A 27,435-nucleotide genomic window follows, 5' to 3' on the forward strand; every position below is an offset into this window, starting at 1 on the left:
TTCATTTCATTGATAAATATGCGCATAAATAAGAAAGGCAAGCAGGTAACCTTTCTCGGGTCAGTTTCAAGGAGTGAACTTCAGTTTCATTACACAGCACCAGATGGCGCTGCTGATTTTATCAGCAACCTGTTGTAATAAGTAAAACAAGCGGAAGTTGGTTTCTCTCGCCATAAAATGAAGGTCAGGCGAAAGGGTTTTCTGAATGGGAAGCAACAGTGGAGAAAGAATTATTCGAGGATCGAGGTGAAAGAAAAATGGACACGCGCAATTAACACACCTTAGTTTGTTTCACATAAACTACTTATGAAGTATACAATTCTGAAAGCTACCAGACACTACATTGGAATTTACACATGATTTAACAGAACACTGCGATGTCATAAAAATGTCAGAGATGCGTAATGTAGTAAAATACACTTTATTTTGATATTAAACAGTGATAGTAACACCAATGCTCTCCATATTCTTCGGTCATTTCGATATGCAGTCTCTCAAAGTCTTATAAATCCGTATTTTAAAGCGTCTTCAACATAAAAAAAATGAACAACACTTAGAGAATGAGTAATTCATAAAGATTACTGTGACATACGTTGCTCTGAATATTCTAAAATCTGAGACAGGATAAAAAAGACAGACAGCAGCTGCTTTCATTTGATAGAAGGAAGAGCGTAACAAAATCCAGTGCAGGTTTGATGGCCAATGTATTCCTGGGATCGGAAGAAAACAGAATATGTCCACTTTAAAGACTACATAAGGAATTGCCATCCTTCAAAGTCGGGCCTTGCTTAGAATCTAATTATGAAGGACCACTTCGTCATTTGGCATAGCACTAAATTACTGCTTGTAATTTGATCAAAATCGGAATTTTGATTTGAGCAGTAATCAATTTTGATCCAAGCAGTTTCAACTTTGTTGAAACATCGCAGTACTTTCAACACGTATGACAGGATGAAATTATCTATAATATAGCAACCAAATTAATTGTTATTATTAATTTATAATCCTATTTAGGTTTAAAGTGATTTCATTTCAGGATTATTTACAATATATCGGAAATTAAGCCAACCAGGCTAGGGATCTTTAAGTTTGAGTAGATAGGAAGTTGAAGTTCAGAAACCATATAGCACGAATTACGAATACAACTCAGAGGATTATTGCAGTGCTGAAACGAACAATACAGAAGTCATTTGCCTCTTTAGAAGGCATTGATACCTCATCTGGACTATTGTGCTCAGATCTGGTCTCTGAGATTATGCAGATACAGTGGGGAAGATGCAGAGGAGTGTTAAAGATGATATCTGGAACTGTGGAATGATCATGAGGAGAGGTTGAGAATTCGTGGACTGCAGACACTAGGCGACAGGAGGAAAGGGGTGATATGAAACAGACCTACCAACTTCTGAAAGGTCAGATGATACCAATAGATGGATTTTTTTATTTTATTTTATGAAGATAGAGAGAGGACATCCGTGGAAGTGAGAATGAATGCAGTTAAGAATAGCCTCCCTCAATGAGTCCCCAACTCTCTGGGGGGGTCTGTTGTAATTTCAGTAATTATTATTCTAAAGTCATCTTTGAGGTTTCTTGTTACTGAATGTTTCTCATTTATGAGGACGTACAGTTACGGAAAATAAATCAATATCATTTGTAATTAGCATCAAGATAATCAGAGGGCTTAGATTGAGATCGATGTTCTTTTATATATAAGTAATGAAATTTTGAATTTTGGTACATAGAGTCGCATACAACTTTGTATTAGCTTCTGTACAATTTGCAACTACTTGGTTACAGAGATCAGCTAACAAGAAAATTTCCATTTCAACACATCCGATTTTTCTCAGACTCTCAAATTTCAAAGTGTTTAAGGCGTTTACATATAGATTTACTCAATTATCGCATTTCCCACAGTCATGGATCAAAATTCATCTGTGATTCAGTAGGCATCTTTCTATTAATTATTATAAGTGCTCTGCCCCTCATCAATCAAGTTTATAGCATGAATGTGCTCGTCAATCACACATTGCATAATTTTCACAATCGACCTTGGTTCGATTGAGAAGCAAATAAACACCGAATGATGTGGAGGTTTTTTTCCTAACTTAATCAGTCTCTGCTGATTAAGCAACCTGATTGCAAATGACAGCTCACATTTTTGATGTTACAAAAACAAACGCTTGTAAGCAAGAAAAAGAAAAAAATATGAATGGTGACAGTAATGCGTTTCCTGTTATTAAAGTGAAAACAAACTAACAGTTAAAAATCTAATGATAAACTTCTTGCACGAACAGTCAAGGTCTTAAAAATAGTTGATGTACTTCTTGCACGAACTTTGAACTAGTGTAATGCTTGACTGGTGTACGCAAGTTAAGAAGTAACTGGCGCCATCTGGAGAGTTAAGATGAAAACGTGTTACAAGAAGTCATTACTTTGTTTTATATCAGGAAAAAAAAAAGGTGAGGAGTAAAAATCAAGTATTAAAACATACTCACCCGCTTCAAAACAGATGACGCTGTCTCTGAATTGTTGCTCTGCACCTCTGTCTCACCCTGATTATTAGGAAGCTCGAGCTGATAGGCACTGATGGTATTCTTAACCTCAGCCGAAGTACTTTCAAGTCTTTCAATAGTCCGAGCAGTAGTAGCACTTAGAGTGACGTCATCTGGTGGCAACTGACCTTGGCTAGAAATGTCGATAATGTTCTCCTGTCGGCTAGAAACCCTTAATGGCAAATCAACTTCAGAGCACGCCTCATTCCCGTCATCATGATATTCCACACTTGCTACGTTGGTCATATTTTGATCTTCAACTTCAATTACATCTGTATTTTGGCAAAGGTCAGCGAGAAGGGGAACACATCCCTTGATGTCTACGGAAGTAATGTTTGATTCGTCGCTGTCAGGCTTACCATGGACATCCTCGACAGATGGAGACTGATGAATTTCTTCGGAATGTTTCTCTGGTGGCACTGAATCGAGTTCACAAGGCTCTGCCAAGTGTGTCCCTTCTGAGGATAAAGAATTATCACACGAGTCACGATTTTCTGCTGATTTGTAGGTGGCACTGTGGTTTTCTGGACTATGTTCATTATTGGAAACTTCGGGACCTCTCCAAGAGGAGATATCTTCGCTTAAGTAGTTTTTCTCCATTGAGCAAATCCCAGATGAACATTCTTGCCTGGTGTCTGGGAAAATGTCATCGTCGGTTGATCTCTGAAAAATCAATGAAAATATATTGACGATTTCAAATATAGCCGATGTAAAAAACAGAAATTTAATAAGCAGGTTCTTTGTGTTTGTTTAAAAATGTGCTTATTGAGTAACTAATGAAGAATATGCTTTGCAGGTGAATTTTGTACAAAGTAACAACAAAATGAAAAAATAATAGATTCTGTAATTACACGAGTTATTAATATTGAAATGAAAGTGAAGTTTTTAATCACTTAACGGTGCATTTAAAACTTAAGATTCAATGGATATTGCTGAAATTAAAAAGATAATCAAACAGAAACGAAAGAATCAAAAAAATATTCAGCATATTCTGACAAGTAAGGGCTTGTTAAATCTAAAAGATTACGTAACAAAAAATCTTCAGCTATTTTCAGAATTAAAAATACCTTTTGAGTTTTGTTTTCTTGATAAAATGTGCGAAAATATGATTGTGCACGGGAATAATAAAAATGTGCAAATGAATCATGTTTTCATTTTTTTTAAATAAAAATTTAGTTTACTACAGCAATTAATACTCATGATAAGATTTTCTTTCAGAGTCTTTTCTGGAAAAAAAATTTATTTATTTATTTTTTTAAATAAAGAAGGAACAACAACAACAAAGATCTAGAATACTCTCCTCTCTCTCTCTCACATAATTTCTAACTTTCTTTGTTCTGTTTCCATGGTATTCATCTCCCACTGATTTCGAAATTTTGGAAAATCACTACGATTTCTTAAAGATAAATTTCTACGGTTCAAACTTTAAAAAAAATCTAGACAGCAATCAAGTAGTGTAAGTTTCGTGTCGTGTGGAATGGCATTTCTTAAATCACTCAGCCTCATTCTTTGGCCCTATAATGGCAATGGCGATGTAATTCCTTACCCTAATTCTATGCCTTCGTCGGGCCCTCTAATCAGGTTGCTCTGCCCGTCCTAAGGGGACAGATGGGTTGAAACTTTTTTTTTTTTTATAAAAACATATTCATAGCATATTATAAAAAATGAAAAAGGCCATAATTCTAGACAACCCACAATCCACTTATTATTAAATTTATTTATTTGAATGAACACAAAATTCGGATAGCTTTTTCATTTTTTGTTTCTAGCATTGAAATTTATTTTGCTTCTTCCACGAGAACCTCCGAGGTCTGAGCAGTCGGTATCGACGACACACCCAAGTTGGAGAGACCCGGGTCCCATCTAGTATGCGAATAACTTTTATTAGGGCTTCAAGTCTTAACTATTTCGGCTCTAATTCAAAACAATCCAGTATTGGTACCCACTCCCCCATAGTAATGTAAAGTAAGCAGTGATTTTTACTTGCCAGGTGGAGCATCTGAGTCCTACGTGATAATCTTCCCACTAATCACGCACTTGCATTTCGCTACTTTCATATTCACTTTCAAATAGCATAACTATTGCGTTTCTGTTAACTAATGATCACACCGAACAGCCAACATACATACATAAGAGCAATGAAATTATCCTAAGAACAGAGAAAGCTTCTCTTCATGGAGAGGTGACTGGTCTGGTTTAATCATTATTAATATTTGACGGGTTTCTATATTTCCTTCAAATCACTCAGATATAATCGGGCGTTAACTGGCCTTTAAATACAATGGTGCTTTTCAAGTCTTATTTTCCTGTAATTAAAGAGAGTAATACACAGTCGCATATTAGAAGAAAAGATAATCCTCTCTGTCAGTTTTGCTAGCAACAAAACAATACAAAAAGACCATTGTTGGATTGCAAAGCTAGTAGTCACGTGACATGCCAGATGAGGCGTGACACGTTTAATACAGAAACAACGTTAGGCTATATAATTTCACCTTGTCTATAAAATACATGATGTCATTGCCATGAAACCATCTCTCTCTCTCTCTCTCACACACACACACCCAACTAGTTACCCTGTACAAGGAAGCATACATTCACGACTTCACGACAATAAGTTTGTTAATGGGAGGGACGGTGTAGGGGGAAGTTTGAATAGAAAGAAGACATGGGATTTCGGCTTAATAAAATAAAATAGAAGCTATACACCATGCATACTTACATTCTTGGCAGTATTTAATGTTCTTGCATCAAAGAGATTTCAGAACATTCGCTACACTGTCTTTTACTTTAATTCACAAAATGGGAACAGAAGGGCCATTACGTGTTCTTTGTTGTTTTCCCGTCTTTTCAGAAATGGATCGCTATTATATTTACAAGGTGCCATGAAACAATCACGCTCCCCATTTTTTTTCTGGAAAATATTATTACCCAATAAAAGATTTAGATATAATTCACTGAAAAACTAAAAGGCAGTAGCAGAATTTTTTTTTTAAAGCTTTCTCTTCTTCGTGCATCGTTGGGAACTTGGATGCCTAATGGAGTTTACAATAGAACTAAACCTGAAGCGAAGTTTTTATTACTCAGGCTTTTTTTTTTTATTATTAGGAAATGCTTTGCTACTTGCATTATTGTGTGATGTGCCAAACATATTCTACGCGAATATTTTTTTTTTTTCTTTTTTGGGAAAAAAGTAAAATGAAAACTAAAGTTTAATGCAAAGTGAAGCTGGATGAGTTTAATATATTTATAGATTATTTAATTCACGACGATTAATATTTGCATGACTATTTGATTTATATTTTTCTTCTTAATTCTTATTTCTATTTTTTCCATTTTTTTTTCTTGACTTGAAAAGAAATGTCACAGATCCCCCCCCCACGTTAGAAATCACGTCGATTAACCGATTTTGACATCAACCGTTTTACCTGCTTCATCTAAAAAATTAGTAATATTTCATAAAAACTGCACGTAGAAAAAAAAAACGCAAGTCAAGTACCGAGAAAGAAGGAGATTGACTGTAATTTAGAAGAATCCACTTGGCTAACATTGATCATCTTCCCAGCAGCAAACAATACTCGCAACAATGTCGACCAAGTGCCTAGTTGCTAGTCACTGCCTTTTTACAAGTTGGGGTCGCTTTTACTTAAATGAAGGAGATCGCTACCATTTTTCAGGAATCTCCGCAGCTCAGTGGGTAAAGACATTGTCCTTTGGTTCGAATCCTGTCTAGAACACGACTAAATAAGCTAGCCGATTTCATACAAAGGCGAAAAAATTATGCAAGAAGGAAAAACTTACCGCCCAGAAAAGTCTTAGTTGCTTCTTCAGCAACTCAACCCAATCCTCCAGGAAACTTGGGTTCTTCATACCGTAAAACAGACAAATCGACAGAGGAACACGTGCTCTTAACAGACTTGATATACTGGCCTCATAGCTACTTCTTGGACCGTAATTTCTACTAGATTAATTTAATCGCGTATATTCATAGCGTATTAAGTATCATGTGTAGAATTTTCCCAACTAAAAATGAATTCAAAATATATGCAGTACAATCTTTCAGCTCTTTGCTCCTCAATTTTTTTCCCTTTATGATCTCGTACATAAAAGGTTATAAAACACTAAAGCCCATTAGTACCACGGATGAGCTAAAGGTTGGATAATCACACAAAATTATCGCAAAACTTTGCCGTTTTATCAATCCATTTCTAACCTCCAATAAACAGCATGGTCGTTTCACATTTGGCGATAATTTTTTTTTCTCACCTAAAGGCGGCGTTACAAACATATATGCTACAGTTGGACTTGATCTGTGGATAAAAAGGGGAAACGCTAATAATTTCACCAACCAACTTGGCAGTTTTCTGACATCAAAAATACACTATTTTGAACGAACTATCTTTATAACCATGAATAGAATATTACTGTTAACCCTAACCTTACTTAAACATTGAAATTTTGAACTTGTGAATTTGTTATATTTTTACTATTCGCTGTAGAAAAACCTTTTTAAAACTAGAAAAGAAAATCATTCAATGTCCTTCTTGATTCAAAAGAAGCAAAAGTGCAAACAATCTTCTCGCATTTGAGAAGATATCATTTGAATTCTTTCGTTTTTCTTTACTTATTATTCGAGTTACAAGGACAAATGTTAAGGTCGTTCGTTTACCAGAAAAAGTAATTCACTATGACATCGCTAACATCCTTCATTCTTCCAACCATAACATCGATAATATAGACAACAAAAGAAAATATTAAAAATGCTGGCAATTCCATCCTAAGTTGGATTATCATTATCGACAGAGCCTATCCTAGACAGCCTCAAGGTAAATAAATACACAAAAAAATATATATAAAACTTTTTCATGTTTTGTTCGGGAAATGAGTTGTCTCCAGGATGTTTACTACTTTATGCATGTCGCGAATTTAAGGGGGAAAAAAAAAACAAAAAAAAAACGACAATCTAATTTCCAAGCGTCTATATAAATGCACACGAGGCCATCACCCTGTCGACATTTTAAATCGAACTCTGTCAACCGAAATAACCACGTGGATCATTACTGGAGAAACAACAATGGTAAGGTACCGCGTGTTGCTATGACAACCGTGAATCACCTGATCTACGCATCTTCTCGCACAACCTCGTTTCTGACCTTGTAGAAAATTGTACATACCTTTAGAGGTATGTCAAACAATAACTGGTTTGCCACTGAATTCTGTCTTTTCAGACTTATTATGTAATTATTGAGGAATGGAAATTTTCGTTCGCCTGGAAGAATCTTTTCGAAATTATATACCTTGAAATAAATTACGTGCTAATTAATACTTCAGGAGAATTTGAAAAGCAATGCAAATTACTTAAAGTGAAAACTTTGTTCGTGTTTGATCAATAGTAGAAGTACTTAAAATACACAGTTTCTAAATATTCATTTGCGTTTAACTTCAGCCTGGTTGCACATTTAGTTTTTTTTTTTTTTTTTTTAAACTAAGGAGTAATTCTCTTGCTGAAAAGACTAAGTCACCCAAGTACGTCAAAGTTCTACTTCTTAATTTAGAACCACTGACCAGAAAGGAAGGGTTAGGTTGCTTGGAATTTTGTGTCCTGGTTTTATTTGACACTTAAAGCAAACAAGTACACAACTAAATAACCTTAAAATCTGATATTATGCGGTCAGAGTAAATTCTACAAATCAAATATTTTTTGAAAAACAGTTCGGCATGCTTGTTGTTGTTGTTAGAGCATACTACAGCTGATTTAAGGAGGTTCTTCTCTACGGATATGTGATTATCGTAAATTGGGATCTTATTCGTTTCAGAGAATCTGCATGTCACAGTGCTAAATATACAGTGTCTGATCGTAAATGAATCCGCTGGTCTGGATTAGAACCAAAGTCTTTCTAATGGAAGGCCATATGTCTTGGCTAAGCTATAACGAATTGGTCAAAGGTTAGATGAACTAGGGACCTTACTCTAGAGAATAATAGGGTCTTTTTCATGCCACTTCAAGTATGCAATAAGCAAAGCAGTTAGTCTCACACTGGACGATGATTATCACTAGTCAACTTGATGCAAGTGTCCGTCTGGAATCTCAATTCTAATCTTCGTGAAGATCGTCTCCAGTTACATTTTTTTCAGACCTCGTCTCCGCTCACTGACTATACTGAACAGAACAGAATTGCAAATATTTTCTTTTTGACCCATCTTATTTGTTAATTATTGTTTACTCTGCCATTTTTAAGAGGTGCCATTTCTCCTTTCTTTTAGAACAGAAAAAGTGACTTAATAAGGAGTTTTTATTTCATAAGGTGTCTTAGGGAATATTGCCATATGCTCTATTAGTCACTGTTAGTCTACCTGTCTCACTATTGACAAATTTCACCACGCATTTTGGGCGTGCATTTCGACATAAAACCGGATCTCTGAAGGTAGTACAGGGGAAAGCTGATAAAAAATATACGAAGCACTTCAGATATGAAGTAGTAGACGAACAATCTAAAATAAAGAAGACGAGATCGGTCATTAATTGCTCGGTTTCATACGTTTGGGAACTGGTAATGAGAAATCACTAAAGTGGGCGAGTACTTGTCAGCATTAACAAGTGGAAATGCCAGCTACACATGGAATACTCTGGAAGTTGAATACAGATCTTTCGGAAATCAAAAAGTGTTACGCAGCAGGATAATTTATTAAAAACCGCCATTTCATCAAAAAGCTGTTCATGATTACGATGCCATGGACAATTTTTTGATGAAATGGTGTATCGATCACAAAAATATCACAATTAAAACAGATTAGCATCGATTTATCAGGTGCGTAGCAATTCGTAACCTGCTGAGTTCCACTGCATGATTAAGCATATTTACTAAATCAATGACATTTAGTAAGTATGCTTACTTAGTCGATGACAAGTAAGCGTGTTTACTAAATGTCATTGATTTATTTAAACAGGATTTCTGGAAACATGAATAAACTGCGATGATGCCACAGTTATTTCCTTCACCGGAAGTTAACAAAATATTCCAAAACTATCGTTCCTTCCAAATTATACTACTGATTTTCAAGAATGCGATATTAGTCATTGCAAAAGGAAATCCTTGAATAACACCCATCTTCGCCCATACTTCAAATAACAATGAAGTCAACATCATGACCTCATATCCTGCTGTTAAAAAAAAAAGTCATACTTTTGTTTGACCCTTACTGAATGTATTCAAAGTATGGATATCGCCTTCGCTCTTACATCTACGCCTGTTTGAAGACCATAATTTCAGATCACTTAAGTGAGATGGAACTCCAGAGCAATTTTTTTAAACCACTTATATAATCACTCATGCAGGGCACGCGCATAATCATACAGTACAGGAAATAGGATTGATTCAGTGGAGAAATTCTTTACGAAACTACATACAAGTTCAGTTAGTGTTGCTTTCACTTCGATATCGTCTTCTATAAATCATTGTAATTGTCACACATTCACTGAAAAACAGAAGAATCTTTACGACCACGGAATTTACAACCGATGGAATACCTTGATCTTAATAAATAAAATATGGTGCGTTTTCACTCTCCAATGCGATGCCACAGGCAAGCTGATCTTACAGTTAGTGATGCGTCACGAGCGTGAGAGCTTCTTGGCAGGTTGGCCGCACCTGGTCTCATCGGTTCGTGAATGTCGTGTGGCAAAATAGGAACGCGGTGAGTCACACACACAGTTCATCCTGCCGGGAGCAGTCGGTCGTTTGCTAAAATAACCATAAAGTAGTTTTTTAGGAATACTTTTCTTTCGCTGCTTGATTTTTATGTTAGAGGGCGCTGAGAAGAATACGAAATGATGTAAACTTCAGTCCTGCAGGCAAGAAATGATTTAAATAACCCCCTCAAAAGGGAATTGTTGAACTCATGCATATGAATTTTAATACGTGATTACGTTTCTATCTATTTGAAGTTTGTAAAAAAAAAAAAAAAAAAAAAAAAAAAATGCATTCCTGTTATTTGAAATGGCAGCAATCAAGATTTTCACCGCCCAATCAGTCCACCACCGTATGTTGCTATCTATAGATGTACCTTGTAAGCTTCAAGCGGGGGGGAAATCGAACTCCTACCAAACTACTAATGTATTATTGGTGGGATCAATAAATATAATATAATCAATAAATTTCATACAACTTGAGACTCAAACGTCATTCGATTTCAAAAATCGAATGACGTTTGAGTCTCAAGTTGTATGAAATAGGACTAATTACATGTAAATCTGAAAAATTAGTTCAAATGACTAAGAAACTTAGCCTAATAGGACGTTATATAAGGAGATAACTACAGAGGAAAGAGAAGACTGGCTGCGATTTAGAAGCAGTTACTCGACTAACAGTACTTTTTTTTTCCCCAATTGTTTGGAATCTAAATTTCTCTATGATATTTGGAGGGGTTACCATAATAATAATAAATCTTAAGAATTAAAAGTACATGTTTGTAATTTACAGCCAAATTCCTACTTCATTTTTTTACATACGATATTTTTTTATGGAACATTTAAGTAATCATCACAAAAGACATTCCATCAGACTGATATTCATTTGATGGTATTAATGTAACATCCGCACATAGGAAGATAAGGCCAATGGGTGAGTGAATGAGATTATAGAGCGTAATCCAGACAAATTCGTAGCAATGTTAAACATCTATTAACCAAGTTAATTTTACGTGTTATCTGTTAATCGTTTGAAGAGATATGAAAATGAATTCTCCAACATTCAAACACTATTTATTGCAAATATATGAAATTGTCACCGAGTCTAATGTTTTTTTTTTGTCCCCCCCCCTCCAAAGTGATTAATATTTAATCGAGGCACCACAACTATACAACGCCCACCTTGTTTACAGATTTTAGCTCCGATACAGAAAGTTCTCATTTTGCTTGAGAAGAATATTAGGAAAATTTGTAATAGTCCATTTTTTTTTTTATCGTAAGTTTTGATACCATTTATATGATTCATGACGCGCAGTGATCTTGGTACCAAAGGAAAGAAAGCGTCCGACAAAAAAATCAACCCCTCGAAAACAAACAAAACGTATGGGATGGCCATGTGATGATTTAGATAGAAATGAATGGATATAGCGATATCTATCTATCTTAGGAGGTAAGTTGGATATTTTAAAATAAACGAGAGCCTGTATTCCGAAATAAACTATAAGAAGGCCAATGATTAAAATTTGAATGATTAGGCAAGCTTTGAATTCAGAATGATGTTCATGTAATATCTTCAGGTGAAACGTAATCACACATTTAGACTGGCTATATTATTCTCAACTGCTATTTACGTACACAAGGTGTTCCGGAACGATAGGCTCCAAATCTCTGGTTTTCTTCAATCCTTTCAAGATGAGAAAACATGTAGCTAAGTCTAAGTGAAACAATATAGGCATCAGAGGAGTGAACTCCATTGCACTATTTACTCCAAGCCACTTAAAGATGAAAGCATATGATCTATGAGCAAGTCGGAATGATGATAATGGCATACTTAAGATTTATTGTCAATTCTTGTAAAAGTTATGTTGCTCCGAGCAATTCTATGATGAGATGAATAATCGGAACAAGAAGGGTTTATCTCCCACTTCCCACTAATAAAATAATATCAAATTTTTATTAAAATTACAGTATAAAACATGTTTAGAAATATTTGTAACTAGTGGACAGTGATTATTTATAACTTATTTCTAGAAATAAACAAAATAAAAAAAAAGAAGATACTTCACGATATGTTGATTCCAGGCTGATGAATCAATCATACGAAAAAAGGGTTGGAAACCTAGCATAATTGCGCCGCGGATGGGCCAAAAGTTAGATAAGCCCAACTAGAGTGACTAATCATTCATGCAACTTTAGTATTGTGTAATCTAAATGTGCAACTGAAGGATACGTCTAGGAAGCCCAAGGGAAGAAAAAAAGTGTCCTCATTCTATACAAAAATGATTAATATTATAGATAGCAAAACATTAATGTGTGGAAGTGTTAATATATATTTTTGAGGGAAAGAAACGGTTCAGGACTAGACGCATCTTGCCATAAACGTGATTACTGAAATCAGTCAATATCGCCGCAGATAAATTCATAAAATAATATTGGTTTTCCTTCGATATGTCATTTGAACAAAAATGTTTGCATTTCTTACTGCATTTTGTTTTCATCTAAATAACTAAACTTATTTTCAATGATTGTATTTTTTATATCAAAACATTATTTTCAACACGCAACATTTTTGATCATCTGAAAAACCTTATCGCTGCTAGAGGACAGTTATATAATCAGCACAGCGTCTCAAAACTGTTGTACTGTACTAATATTGTTTATGTTATATAGTACAACACTTTTTTTTTATTTTAATTTCTTTTGATAAACAATATTTACACACACAAAAAAAAATACACGAGCTGTGGCGATAACAGCTAGTATAATACATGCTGTTATCGCTCCAGCTCCTGTGCAATTATTTCACCTTGTTCCCCTAGACATTTTCATAACTCGTTCCAAACTACTGTCAATGATGCCGTTATTAACACGTATCCAATTTTTGTACGGATTTCCTAAAAATACTAGTGCACACTCCATTAACTGTATAGCAATTCCACGTCATAAATATGAGCAATTTCTTTGAGATCGGATCCTAACTAAATTCCGTATAACAGATCGACATTACTATTTTTAAATTATATTTTTATGATATTCCACAGATCATATCAAATGCGATTCAGATCGCACATATTTCAAAATAATAATCGATTGGATTCATTCTGATTAAAAATTCTTCAACACATACGTCTCTTACGATGAGCAGTCCTGTGAATAGGAGTCAAGACGAATTAATGCAGCCGGCACGGCACGCCACCCCCTCTGCTACATTCCTAAAGGCAATGTATTTATGCCAATAGATGCCTGCGTTTAAGGAGAAGTTTGAGTGTTTTAAGGGATGAACAACCCCAAGTTTCCGGGAGAAAAAATTCCACCACCTCCGCATGAGACCAGCTAACTCACCATTCGATTGAAAACAATTGATAAAGGTCCCTTATGTCATAGACGCGGTTCAAACTCTGGTCTTTCCAATTAAACTGTCGTCTATACCAACATTATCTTTTTTTTTTTCAAAAAAATCCTCTAATGGATAAATAACTGAATGTCGCAAGAAATTTGATAGATTAGATCTGCCATTCTTATATAATGTGCCAGCCAACAGAACGTGCAGTTTAACGTATTTTTGGAAACCCATGAGCCTCAACTAATGAAGTAATAAAACTCCTTTTTACAGTTACAAAGTACCCTTGAACAGTGTATATCTATCAGTCAGCCACATGTGTTCACCAGCTGGTTTGTCTGCTTTGCGGAGAGGAAAAAAGGCACCGACTTTCCGGGAGATAAAAAAAAAAAAAGCTTCCGTTTCTACGTGAAACACAGCCGACAGGCGCAGTTGTTGTGAGCAGTGAAGTTTCCCGACTTTATTATAACAAAATCTACTTCTTTGTTTCTGCATGCCAAAGTAAGAAAGAGTATCCGAAATTCTGAAGCATCACATTTTAATTTCCTAAAAAAAAAAAAAATAATAATAAATAAATAAATTTAAAAAAAAAAAAAAGGAGAAAAAAAATTTTTTTTTCGTCTTCGATGTCTGAAGTCAGATTAAGAGGTAAACATCTGCTGGAATTAAGTTAATTTTAACAGTACTCTTTCGGGTTTCAATGCATACATTGATTTACTTCCCCCCCCCCTCTCCATCCTCTCTGAAAATAAGGTGTTTGTTTGCTCTACGTGCTTCAAAAAATTGTTAAGGAAAATGTCATTCCATTGAGACGGAAAAAAAAAATGCTATTGTCATGGGAGGCACGTTTAAATGAAGGTTTCGATGTTGAGCTGATAACGCGGAGATTCTTTAAATAGGAATTCCATCTAAGAAAAAGTATGTAATGTCAGGTCTTATCTGGAGACAATGCGATTCGAATGACTTTCTAAGAAACTAAAAAAAAAAAAAAAAAAACGCGCGATAAGAACAGAAGTGAAGACAAATGCGTCGTGTTGTCGAGAAAAGGAGAAAAAATGAAAACAAAAAAAAAAAACGAAAAATTTATTTAGCAATTTTGTTATTCTACAAATAAACTCCTGGGGCGCTTTTTCTCACATCGGTACAGTGAAAGTAGCAAAGATAAGTATCAAGAAAAGACAGTAATTTCCTGTCTCTGCTGCCAATTCATAAAGGATTAACCCCTTGTACTCTTCATTCTTGATAGACGAGCAATAGGCTACTGTTTAAGGTCATCACTCACACACTGTTTGCCTGTAAGGAATCTCATAGCCTCAGGTGCTTTGAATTAAGTGGGAGAAGGGCACGAAATGGGTTCTTCTGACAGGCTGTGCTATTACATGATTCACACGAGATGCATTGGGTCTATAAAATGCAAATCGGACATTGAAACTAAACTAAAATAGACTTAAAAATGCACCCCTTCTTTTAATACTTGCTTTTTATCCGAAGTTATAATATCGCAATGGTGCTATTACACGAATGACTAAGAAATTTTTAAGTACGGCGTTATAAGCATGTTGTATGGGTATGATTATTGTTCATATTCAGAATTAAGCCTGAATTAACTAAGGCTATAAGGCCAGTGAATTAGAGCTTGTCTTCTCTTCTCTTCGGTTTTTCATCTCGGGAAGAGTTCCCCAGATGAAAACTACTACCTTCTTATGAGACCGGCTAACTCACCTTCACTTGAAAAGTCCGTATAAGCGTTTTTCTCATCCTAGAAGGATATTCGAAATGAGGTGTGTGCATGAGAAAGGAGATTACTATGGAGCCTGCTTTGTATGAATTTTCTATTTTCTTTTTCCAAAGTACTTAAAAATTCCATCGAGTCATGTCGCTCTAATATTACGAAGTTAAAGCGTTGATCCAATTGGGTTGTAATTATTATTATTATTTCCAGGGATGGCCAACGTGATAAGCGCCACTCATTGTCAACCTGTGAAAATTCTCATTACTCCACAGCACTGACGAATACATCAAATCAACGAAGTCCAATGATCTGTTCGTGACACTGTCGTTCTAAGTCAATCAAATGTCTGCTTGCGCTACTAGCTTTAAGGGTGTGCTTTCCTCCCCCACCCCCAGACAATTCTATACACGTTTAGGGTAGGGTTGAATGTCTTGTTAATACATTCGGAAGAACATGGCTGGAAAGACTTGGGTTTGAATAGTGTTAGCGATATTTATATAGGTTTTCAACCTAATAGCTAATATATTGCGGTTGTATTTTTAACTCGCATAAAACAGACAAACCGGCCAGAGAACGCACGCAATTGATACAGACGTCTATGGAGGTGGAACAGCTAATTGACCTATCAGGAATTAGGTTTAGGAAAGTTTAACAGTTTATTATTCACTTCACGTATACAAATTATACATATTATACTATTCACCTAGTATACTTATGACAATTTCACAATACAACTCAATGCACAGTACAATATTACAAAATAAAATTTAAGTATTATTATTATCATATTTTGTTGGTACCAACACTTATTTTGGTTATCGTTTTATTATGGTTAATAAAAAGTTCTCATATATGCAAGCAGAATATAATATATTTCAAATGGTTTCATAGTTATGATAACTGGTTTAGAGTAATGTAAGTTAGTTAATGCAAATATGTGTAACCAAGAGCCGTAGCCATACTGGTTACTAGAAAAGTAATTAGCTCAAAACAGACACTGAGGGTCTGGGGACCGCATCATCCCTTACCAGTTATAATAATGTACACGTTGATATTTTAATACCTAATTGAATGAACCAATTTGTAAATCAATACCTTAATTGGTTATGATATGAGTTATAATGATCTATTTTATATTATACGTTTAAAGTAATTGTCAACATTGTTTAATCCCAGTTAGTCTCTCAATCTTTTTCTGAATACATATTCTGAGGTTATAGATTTAATTTCATTCGGAAGTTTATTATAGCTACTCGTCGCAATGAACTCGAAAGATTTATGAAAAATTTCTTTTTTTAGCCTTAGGTACTTCCAGCATGTTTCGACCGCAGCGCAATCCATAGTCTACATCAGTGTTTCTCAACCTGTGGTCCGCGGACCACAGGTAGACTTAAATTAATTAAATATATTTTAGTTATCCAAACAAATTAAAATTGTTTAACTAAGTAAAAATTATTGAAATCAAGTGGAGACTTAAAAAAAAAAATAGCATCGGACTGTTCAAAGGCGGAAGCAATAAAACTATATTGTTTTTCACTTCACCCCTCTTTTATTATTCGTCATTCTGCCGCTAAATTTGTAATTGCAGAATAACGAATAATAAAAGAGGGGTAAAGTGAACAAAATTGCTTCCCCCTTCCCTTGCTGTTTTGTCAGATTTGAAGTGAACATGTGTTATCCATATTTCAACCAACTGCTTGTTGTTTACTGATTTTCATTATTGAAGGTTTCCTTCAACCAAGGCTCAGTATATCTTCAGAAGTGCTAAGTGATACCTGTACAAAGTGTGTCGTGAGTTAACCCCAGTATTTATGTATTTTTCGGAAACGTTTTTTTAATAATGGAAAAGTGGCTTAGAACTAGTACTTTGAAAAGAAGAGCAAATGAAACAGGTAATGCTAACTCTAATTGTGATACATGTATTGAAACAGCAGGTACATCTGATACTATTAAAGTAGAAGAAACAAGCAGTTCAAATTAAAACTACAGTAGGAAATATAACAGTTCATATTTGGAATTTAGGTCTACTTGGTGTGGAGATGAAAGTGAATAGAAACCTCAATGTGTTTTCTGTTATGAAGTGTTGTCGAACGAGTGCATGAAACCTGCGAAACTCCGACGACATTTAGAAACTAAACATTGTGATGTGAAAAATAAGCCAATTGAATTTTTTTCAGCAACGCTTAGGGACATTAAATCATGGGAAAGATGTAATTTCAGCCATGGGTTCCATTAATAGCAAACGGTTTCTTCTACTGGCATCCTAAGTTTGCGCATAGCGAAAACAGGGAAACCTCATTCTATTGGTGAAAATTTACTACTTCCAGCTATAAAAGATGTGGTAAAAACTATGTTTGGCAACAAGTTACTAAAAGATGTTGATTTGATTCCTCTTTCAAATGACACTGTCGGTCGCAGAATTAATGATATGGCAGGTGACATAGAACCTCAGTTAATCGAAAGAGTTAAGGAGAGCCCTTATTATGGTTACAAATAGACGAGATTACTGATGTTACAAATGATGCGCAGTTTAATATGCTACGTCAGATATGCGCCCGATTACAACATTCACGATGATATTCTGTTTTGTAGAACTTTGTCATCCCGAACAACTGGAGAAGAAATATTTCACACTCTCAATGATTACATAGTACACAAAAGGGATCCAGTTGGAAAAATTTATAGGCTTCTGTTCGGATGGAGCTCGCGCTCTTACAGGCAGGCATAATGGAGTTGTTTCTAAGGTCAAAGAAGTAGCTCCGGATATGAATTGGGTGCATTGTTTCATATATAGGGAAGTGTTAGCCTCCGAAGGAATGCCAGCAGAATTTAAAACTGTGCTATACAACGCTGTCAAGCTACTTAATTTTATTAAAGCTCGACCGTTAACTAATAGGCTATTTTCAGTACTCTGCGATGAAATGGGCAGTGAATATACACAACTTTTGCTTCATTCTGAAATTCGCTGGCTTTCCAGGGGCAAAGTACTAACAAGGTTATTTCAATTAAGGCACGAAGTTTTATTATTTGTAAATGAACGTAATTCTGATTTTGCATCACTCCTTGTTGACGAAGCATGGTTATCAACACTATACTATCTTTCAGCCATTTTTTTCGAAATTAAATGAACTAAATCTATGTTTTTCAGGGAAATTCTCTGTTTTTGATGCCTACGACAAAATAAAGGCATTCGAGAAAAAACTGGTTTTTATGGATTAATTATGTAAAAGACAGACAATTGGCACCTTTTCCAACACTGGAATCCTTTTTAGTGGAAAATAATATTTTCGTTCATTCTGAGTTTGTGGAAAGGGTTTGTGACCACCTCAAAACTCTGAAACGGAATTTTGAAATATATTTTCCGAATAAATTTTATAAGAAATTTCTGTGGGTTCGCGACCCATTTCAGGCTTGCAGTCGCGAGAACGACCTTTCGTTATCGAAAAAGGAACAGTTAATTGAGCTTTCAAGTGACAGTGGGCTTAAAATGCAATTCCGTGATCTTGGTTTTGCTCGATTTTGGATCTTGTCTTCACTGAGAAGTGAATTTCTGGAATTATCTGAAGAAGCATTGAAAACCGTAATGCAGTTTTCTACAACCTATCTTTGTGAGAAAGGATTTTCATCGCTCCTTCAAATAAAAACAAAATACAGAAATCGCCTTAGTGTGTGTGTGCGCCGATCTTCGACTGAAGTTGAAGAATATTGAGCCAGATACCCAGCAACTCTGCAAGGGCTGAGGAGCTCAACCATTTCATTAAAAGTAAGTAGTAACATAATCATATCATTATTTGTTTAATAAAAATTAAAACTTTGTTCAATGATGATACTTTTAATCGTTTACTTCCAATTTAATTATGTTGCCATATCTTTCAAAACATGCATTTAGATTTATTATGTTATAAATGGCACAGTTTTGACGAAATGTTGGTAATTCCTACGTAGGTTTTTTAAAAAAAAATTACAAAAAGTCAGAACGACGGATAGGGAAATAAATTAAAAATACTATGTTTATTTTTGAAGAAAAACTTTAATTCCAACATTCTAAAATGTTATTTTTCTTGCTTTTTTGTTCGCAAAATCGTCGATCACATTGTCGAAGTCTATTTCATCACTCAGTTGCTGTTTTATAGACAGTAAGGCAAGATTTCATAAAAACGTCAAAAAGTAAGAAGGTGCCGCCAGGGGCTGCTCCCTCCCCCCCAGCTACGCCTCTGTAACTTAGTGGTCCGCAGAATTGTTTTAGATATTTTACTGGTCCTTGGGCTTAGAAAGGTTGATAAACGCTGGTCTACGTTATATACCAAGAAACTTTCAGTGTTTCTTTTTACATATCAGACAACCATAGAAATATAGTTTCTGAAATGATAGAATATTATGAACGATATACAGATCATTGGTCGAATGCGCGAAGTCGGTAGTAGTTATGGCTCTAATTATTGTTTTGTATTCTTATTAATGGAAGCAGATTATAATAGTTTCCGCCCCAATAGGTAATGTCATATTGCAGTGAGGAATTTACCCAGGAATAGTATAAACATCTTGAGAATGCCGCATTTACAAATTTTTTTTAACATAATATATGCTGTTAATTATGAACCTAAACTACTATGAACCTAAATTTGTTAAGAAAGTGGTGTGGAAGTTTCACTTCAAATTGCTATCGATATGGAGGCCCAAATACCTGACGTTTTTGTTTTTTTTGATTAAGCTACATTTACAATTTAGAATATCGCTACATTTCCTTTCATGCTATTTTATAGTTACTGTGATCTAATTTGTCTGTTAATGTAAAGTACATATCTAGTTTTGTCGGTATTAATGTTAAATCCGTTGTTGCTAAACCATATACTTAGTTTATATGTTGCGACAATTGGTATATACCAGTGATGGCGAACCTTTTTACCCAGGTGTGTCAAACATCTTTTTTTTTTTTTTAAATATTGACGTTGTTGATGTGTCACTTGCATACATACATTATAAATTTAACTACTTAATCATAGATGGTGACTTATACATATCATATTAGGCTATTTATTTAATAGGACATTGATATAAAATCTATGAATTCATATTATGCAATTAATTTAAAAAAGTGAAATTGCAAACTTACATTACATTTAATGACTTTTCTGTTGCTGAGTGCTGGAAGAAAGTTGCTTTATTGAAGGGCTATAGTGTGTACATTTTAATGCTACACAGGCAGCGCTCAACCTATTTCTCCCTTTCGATTTAATATTATTTAAGACAGAAAATAGAGTTTCACAAGAGTATGTAGAAGAGAAAATTGCTAGAAGAGCTTTAGCTCTAACTACCAAATAAAATAGAAATAGGCTAACTATAAAATATAATTCTTTTAATGAACCGAAACCTACCTTCGCCTTAACTGAGAGCGATCTTACACGATTTATCGCAGTTTTTTCATCAGAATACCAATATTTTTCAACACCCAAGGTGTGTCATAGGTTCGCCATCACTGGTATATACTGTACATGAATGGAAGATAGGATGAGATGGTTAATAGAGGAGACCACTTCGAACTGACACTCTCAGGATTCTAGGAGTGGTGTCTATAATCCATAGAATTCTCAAGCCATCTGTATGACACTGGAAGGTATACTTCCAGTGTCATACAGATGGTTCATAACTTAGCTTTCGTCATTGTTAAATAATTGAACCTGGTGAGGTCAAAAACTATATCTGGACTGCAGAGAAAATAATCTAGCCTTTCCTTTTCCAAATATAACTTTAGAACAAAGTTCGTACCTTTCAATTTCAAAAAAAAAAAAAAAAAAAAAAATCTCGATGTTTTAAAAAATAAAGACTATCCGCTATTCTACTTTTATTCGTACCAAAGATTTTTTTTTTTTTTATGAATTAAAGTTTTTATGAGCTAAATTTCTTATCCTAATGTTCAATGTAACATTCCAAACGAACAGAAAGTTTGCAAGAAGTACGGAAATATAACGGAGAAGATGAGTCACAGGCACGCAGAAGCACTCACGAGCGACAAATCCAGGTTAAAAGCAAACAAAAGACCTGAGTAAGACCCAGTGAACCACTTTATCGACTATAGAAACGCGCGAACGGTGGTAGTACAAGGGTGGCGCTAGCACGCGCGTTCAGGCACACAGATCCAGCGAGTGCGCCCGGATGCAAACAGTTTATTCAAAGTACTAAATCTGGTCCCTGTTTTAAAAATAGTTTTGGGTGGTTCGCCGTTCTCGTGCAACTCGGTGGCTTCAATATTATGAAAAACTGTATCGCTTTATGGCATATATTTAGGAAATAAAAGTTTGCGCGAAGTTCGTGTTGAGAGATGTATGTATTCAAGGGAAAATTAATGGTGACCTTGAACATATCTCCGCCATTCATTCATTCATTCGTAAAACGCACTTTCAACGACTTTTCAGGCGAGAAGTAGTATTGATTTTTAGAGAAAACAACTGAGTTACACGTGACAGTCGCCTACCCTCTATAGTTGTATTTTTAATGAAAAAGCGTAGAGTTAGCAAATTAAAACGTCATGTGCAAAATAGTTTGGGATAAAATAAATAGAAATATTTTGTGGTCACAAAGAAAATTATAAGCAGCAAAATGTTATACGATGTGGAGGTCAAACTACGCATTCATATTACTTCAGAATATACTTGTCACGCATAAAGGAAAAAAAAAAAAAAAAAAAAAAACAGCTTTTTGGCATCTAAAGAAAACACTCAAAACTGTTAATTCACTTCATTGCTTTTAGTTAATCTATATTCAAATCAAGTTTGTTAATTTCTTGTTAACGTAATAAGTTTATGAATTTAAGAAAAACTGTGACTTCAAAAATATCCCCGAATTCGAAACTGACAAAATTTATTTTTTTCCTCCCTATTTAAGGAATGAAATAAAAACAAAATGAAGAAATAAAGAAATATGTCAAGTCCAGTTTCTAACCTCGTGCACGGAGACTGATAGATTTTCTACCGCTCTCTTCGGTAATGTCCTTTTAGTGTATCCCAAGTGGCTCTACCAAGACGAGTGGTATTAGGAGTGGCCGAACCCTTATCAGCTTTCCTCCCTTCAGCCAAGCCTACAGACCTATCGACGTACTTCGGTCTGCACACTGATCGTATACGCTTACGACACCAGGTCAACAGCCGAGCAAGGAAACAGCAAGGGAGACGCATCACTGTTTTTATTTCTTCTCTCTCTCCCCGCCCCCCAATTGCTTTATAGAGATGGCGTATTATCATCTGTTCCCATCCTCTTTTCCCCGTCAAAACAGTGCATGGCTGGAAAGCTATGAATGGCGTCTTTGTAAGTTTATTCTGATCGCTATTTACATACTTATGTTAACGAGTTTGCCTTTCATAAAAATGGATTCTTACGAATCTGTAAAATATCTGTGACAAAATTTATTCTCAAATTAGAATCTGATGGGCAAGGTTAACATACTTTCCCCCCCTAAATTTTATAAGATAAGATTTTGAGGGTTTTTTTTTTTACTCTAAGTTTGCGCAAAACAATTAAATACTTTAGAATTTTTAAAAATATATATTTCGATGTAATGCAAAAAACTATGTCAGAAAATTTGATGTGGAAATTATATATCTGTTTAGGATTTGATTTTAAATGTTTCATTTAGAAAATTGTAATGCAATCATTCTAAATAAAAAAGGTCTTGTACTCGGGCACAGAAATGTTAATTTATATACATATATATGAACAGTTTCACTTAAGTGTTCAAAATCGTTTTTTCACACCAATAAGTTCACCTCTTCAACTGTATTCAAGCCGTCATAAAGGTCATTCAAGGCTTTCCAACCAAAGGGCTTCGCCAAAACTAATTAAGCTACGGAAGCTGTGAATACACTTATGCGAGTCCCACGGAAAAAGTCTCAACCAAGTCGTATTTTCAGAAAATACAGTTGATAGTTAAGCACATTAGTTACTACGACTGATATCAATGAAACAAACAAACGTGAGTCAATTTTTTCCAGATTTACCGATGATACAATAAATAAACATACAACCTGAAAAATAAAAAGGGGCAACCTGCCACTTAACATAAGTAGCAACCCAAATATTACATTTCGGAAATGAAGCCCCCTCCCTATTTTCCAGCCGATAAAAATGGTACAATTTTTCCAATTATCATTGTCAGCTGATCCAGAATACTAATATGCTATAGTTAGTTTTTTGTGAGAAGTGTCATCCTGCAAGACCGCTAATCACCTTATGAGCAATTATATTGATAGCTAATTCGCACTAACTACATTCTATCAAAGCAAAGCAGGTAGAGGTGGTGAATATACGAAAACATGAGCTACATATTTCCAAGGTCTTAGAAGCTTTAACCTGGTGGTATTGGGAGCTTATCCACCAATATGAACCTAATGTGAAAGCATGTCTACAGGAACCGAATGTGACAGGATTTAACCTTTGTATTATTCGTCATGTTCCATGAACTTGACCTACGGGCAACGGACTATTTGCGAAGCGTTGAAGAGTGTTATGAGAACGCGCGTCTGTAATTCCGGTGTGTTTATCCACCTTTTGAAATGCATGAGTGCCCACCTGGGTGCGCGGTTTCTTCCATAATAAATGGAAACGATAATAGAGTAATTTTTTTTTCCGATTCGGTACTACCCATTTTGAATGTGTTTAGTAGTGTTTACTAACATTCCAGAGATTCTTCTGTAAGACTTAAAGACAATTACTAGTTGTTAGAGAAGTCAGCAACCTCCCTCAATGGAATCAACGCTTCCCATCATTATAGTGCATTTCACAGATCTGCGTAAACTCCTAAAACACATGTAATCCTTGCTCGCTGTACCATGAGAATCGGATCGATACAGCAGTTTAAGGATATGATACTTCACCGCAAAATTATGCCATAGCATAAAAAGATTTTTCTGGGTTTCGTTCATTTGGATTTACGACTATGAGGCCAGTTTATTATGTTATCAGAATGAAAACCCTGTCACCGGTGTATGAGATCAGCTAATCCACCTTCAGTTGAAAAGCCTTCACATAATGGTTTCCGTCATAGACGTTGTCAGCAGGGGCGAATGCTGGTCTTGAAATTCACGCTTGCTCTTGTTATCATTCAGGGAGTGAGAAGTGTGATTGAAGTCTGATTAGTGGAATAATGAATTGCTGACCATTGAAAACTATATATTTAGAAATGTATGTACATTTGATCATACAAATAGAATATCATTTATAAAATAAATGTTGTATCATTTTTCAATTTAGCTACTTGAATACAAATTCTACCCTACAGTTCTTTATGAACTGGTCAATAACATCGTCATTAAAGTGGGTTGTAACTTAACTTTCCCAAGCAACACGCACACTTGTAAAGGCTGGCTGAAGCTCACTGGCTAGAGCTGCTTTGACTGCATATGGCCTGTGTTTAAGACGACGTGAAGGGAGCGGAAATGACTATGCGTGCGCATGAAATCACAGCTGCAGCAAGGACCTGGAAGCTCCTACAACCGAGCAAGCCAAAGTAGCTTTGACTAGACGAGCAAGCATCGACCTTCGTTACACAACGCAAAGCTCAATTATTGCCGCGCAAGCTTAAGACGTCTTCTGTCTACAAAAATAAAAACATAAATGGAATGCTTATAAATGCATGCATTTATTAACAAATAAATATTACTTCTTTCTCAAATAATGAGCTTGCATAGCAAGCATGGAGAATTCGCCACTGGTTGACAGTTTCCACAATGCCAAAGGGGGCATTGTTGCAACTGACTGAGCTACGTAAACTTTTCTGGTATTGCAGTACAGTGAAAGAAAGACAAAAAAAAAAAAAAAACAGCGACTGCATTTTACATTTAAAAATAAATAAAGTTACAAAAATTGACAAAAATGAAAAAAAAAAAAACCTTAGCCCACCCACGGTACAAATATACTATAGGTTGAGTAATAACCTTTCGCGGGTGATGACCACAAAAAAATAAAAATAAAATAAAAAGCGTTTCTATTTCTAAGGGATTTGTACTCCATTAGACTATTGGATAGCTAAACTATCAGGAACCTAGTAAGCTAATTAAACAAATGGTAAACATTTGTTATCAGGCCTCGGAGACAAATATGTTGGCTAATATTGTTTATAGCAGACATTCAGCGCTGCAATGATGAAACTGTCCAAAGTTAGTTGAAACATGATTATCTCCGGTGCAGACAGCTTTCCATATGACGCAGTTATGATAATTAAGTTTCAAATGCTTTTATTATAATTAAACTTCAATATATTAAGCCGCGATAATTAAAGTAACTGCTAAGATCAGAGGAAATGAACGTTACATACGATGATGTAAAATGGAACTTTTTTCCCCCCCAAAAGATGCTAAAATACTTTTAAAACTAGTTTATTAAATAAAATGCAGCTAAAATTTGAAATGAATAGTTAATTTAAATGATAATTATTTTATTATAAACTAAACTACTTTTATTGAAAATTGTATTTACCAAAACAAACAATACGTAACTAAAATATAAATTGATAGGTGTCAGCTTTGTCAACGAAAGTTAATATTAGAAAGATAGCCTTGTGATATTCATTTAAATGTTAATAAATGCGACTAATATAGAAAAGATTATAATAGAAAATCAAATCACACGCTCCATACCTTATGATCGTACACAGAGAGAATAGGATTCAAGTAATCGGTTGATTAGCATTGAAATTTTGCAGGTGTTCTCCTTTTTATCTATGGTGAATGAAGGATGTTTGCTTTCATTTCAGGATGAGTATGAAATACCAGAGTCATCGATAAAAGATGTCCTACTCCTCATGCGTGCATGCTCATCACACACGAGCAAAGAGATTAGAAAGGCAACTTTGAAACGTAAAATGTGGGTTAATTGTAGCGCATAAAATTTTTAAATTATCACGGTTAGTTAAAGACAGGATGATACATTTATTTTTTCATATAAGTAGGACATTTTTTAAACTTCACCGAGCATAAAGTTAACCAAATAACAGCATGCCAACGATATAAAAAAAATTATTAAAGTTCATCCTAAATTTGCAGCTTCCTTAATGACAGAAAGGTCACATTCCATTATGATGTATTGGAAATCTTTGGATATAAACGTTAGAACTTTATATTTCGGTTTTTAAAGCTAAACGTTGAGTCTTTTTAATATTTTCAGAGTAATTGCGAAATTTTCTCAATTTATATTTGATCAAAGATTACACGAAACTATATTTTCATATTTTAGTGGTTTTGTCCAATCATCGTAAGACTTATACACTTGTTTATGAGCATCTACAGGTGGATATACTATTTGCATTTAAATTCCAACATAAACTCGAATAGCATTTCAAATACCGTATAATTCTAGCATTCAGTATAATGTAAGCACACAAGCATTAATACAGCGGAAGATGGACGTTATTGTAAATCCCATAACCACTGAAAACAGGCCGACATTCTTGGAATTAATAGCGGGAAGCTAATTCCACAAAAAACACGAAATTCAAACTTATCAGTGTATCTTATTCAGTATTTCTCACCTCGTATGACTTATCTGATATAATTTTTGATCTTTAGAGTATTTCAGATTGGATCTCACCCCCCCCCCCACCATTTAATATGAAAATTTTATATGAAAAACAACGACCATTAGTAATATCCATTATTGTTTTATAGCAAACATTTTCCCTATTTGGTTATAAAGTGTTTTTTGTCCTTTATCTGAAACTCGTGAACATTATTTTTTTTATTTTTTATTATAACTATATATTGGTTGTACTGGAACAATAGTAGTGATAAATAAGAAAAAAATTACAACCGTAATATTTATTTATTTCATGATCTTATGATTATAGTCCTTCCTGAAGGGAATTGACGTATACACAGTATTGTGAATAGACTAAGGGACAAATAAGTCGGTAGCCCTAACCGTAGCGACTAAAATTACAAAATCAAATTCAAGCTTCCAATCTATTATACAGTACTTAGTTCAATAAGATACTATTTGTTACAAAATACAGCGTACTATTAAGTTATGAAGTACTTCTTTGTGATGTGGAATATTTATTTTCCATATGTTTTATACATCATTATTAACCGTATTAGAAGTTCTTGATATCCAGGAGATCGGTGACGTATTCCCCCCCCCCCCC

The 27,435-nt window shown here is 34.8% G+C and overlaps 1 protein-coding gene across 4 annotated transcripts in view; it reads right to left on the reverse strand.

Moving 5' to 3' along the window:
* LOC150110187 (puratrophin-1-like) overlaps positions 1–27,435 on the reverse strand; it is an 877,727-nt gene that overhangs the window by 567,885 nt on the left and 282,407 nt on the right. For all 4 annotated transcript variants that reach the window (XM_090398282.1, XM_090398290.1, XM_090398300.1 and 1 more), the window contains one exon: positions 2,493–3,212. In XM_090398282.1, the coding sequence (XP_090254408.1) occupies positions 2,493–3,212 (720 nt within the window). The remainder of the gene's footprint in view (positions 1–2,492; positions 3,213–27,435) is intronic.

Source organism: Typopeltis vanoorti, chromosome 1 (assembly GCF_054136105.1).
Source record: "Typopeltis vanoorti isolate ZY-2024b chromosome 1, IOZ_Tvanoo_1.0, whole genome shotgun sequence".
NCBI classification, from domain to species: domain Eukaryota; kingdom Metazoa; phylum Arthropoda; class Arachnida; order Uropygi; family Thelyphonidae; genus Typopeltis; species Typopeltis vanoorti.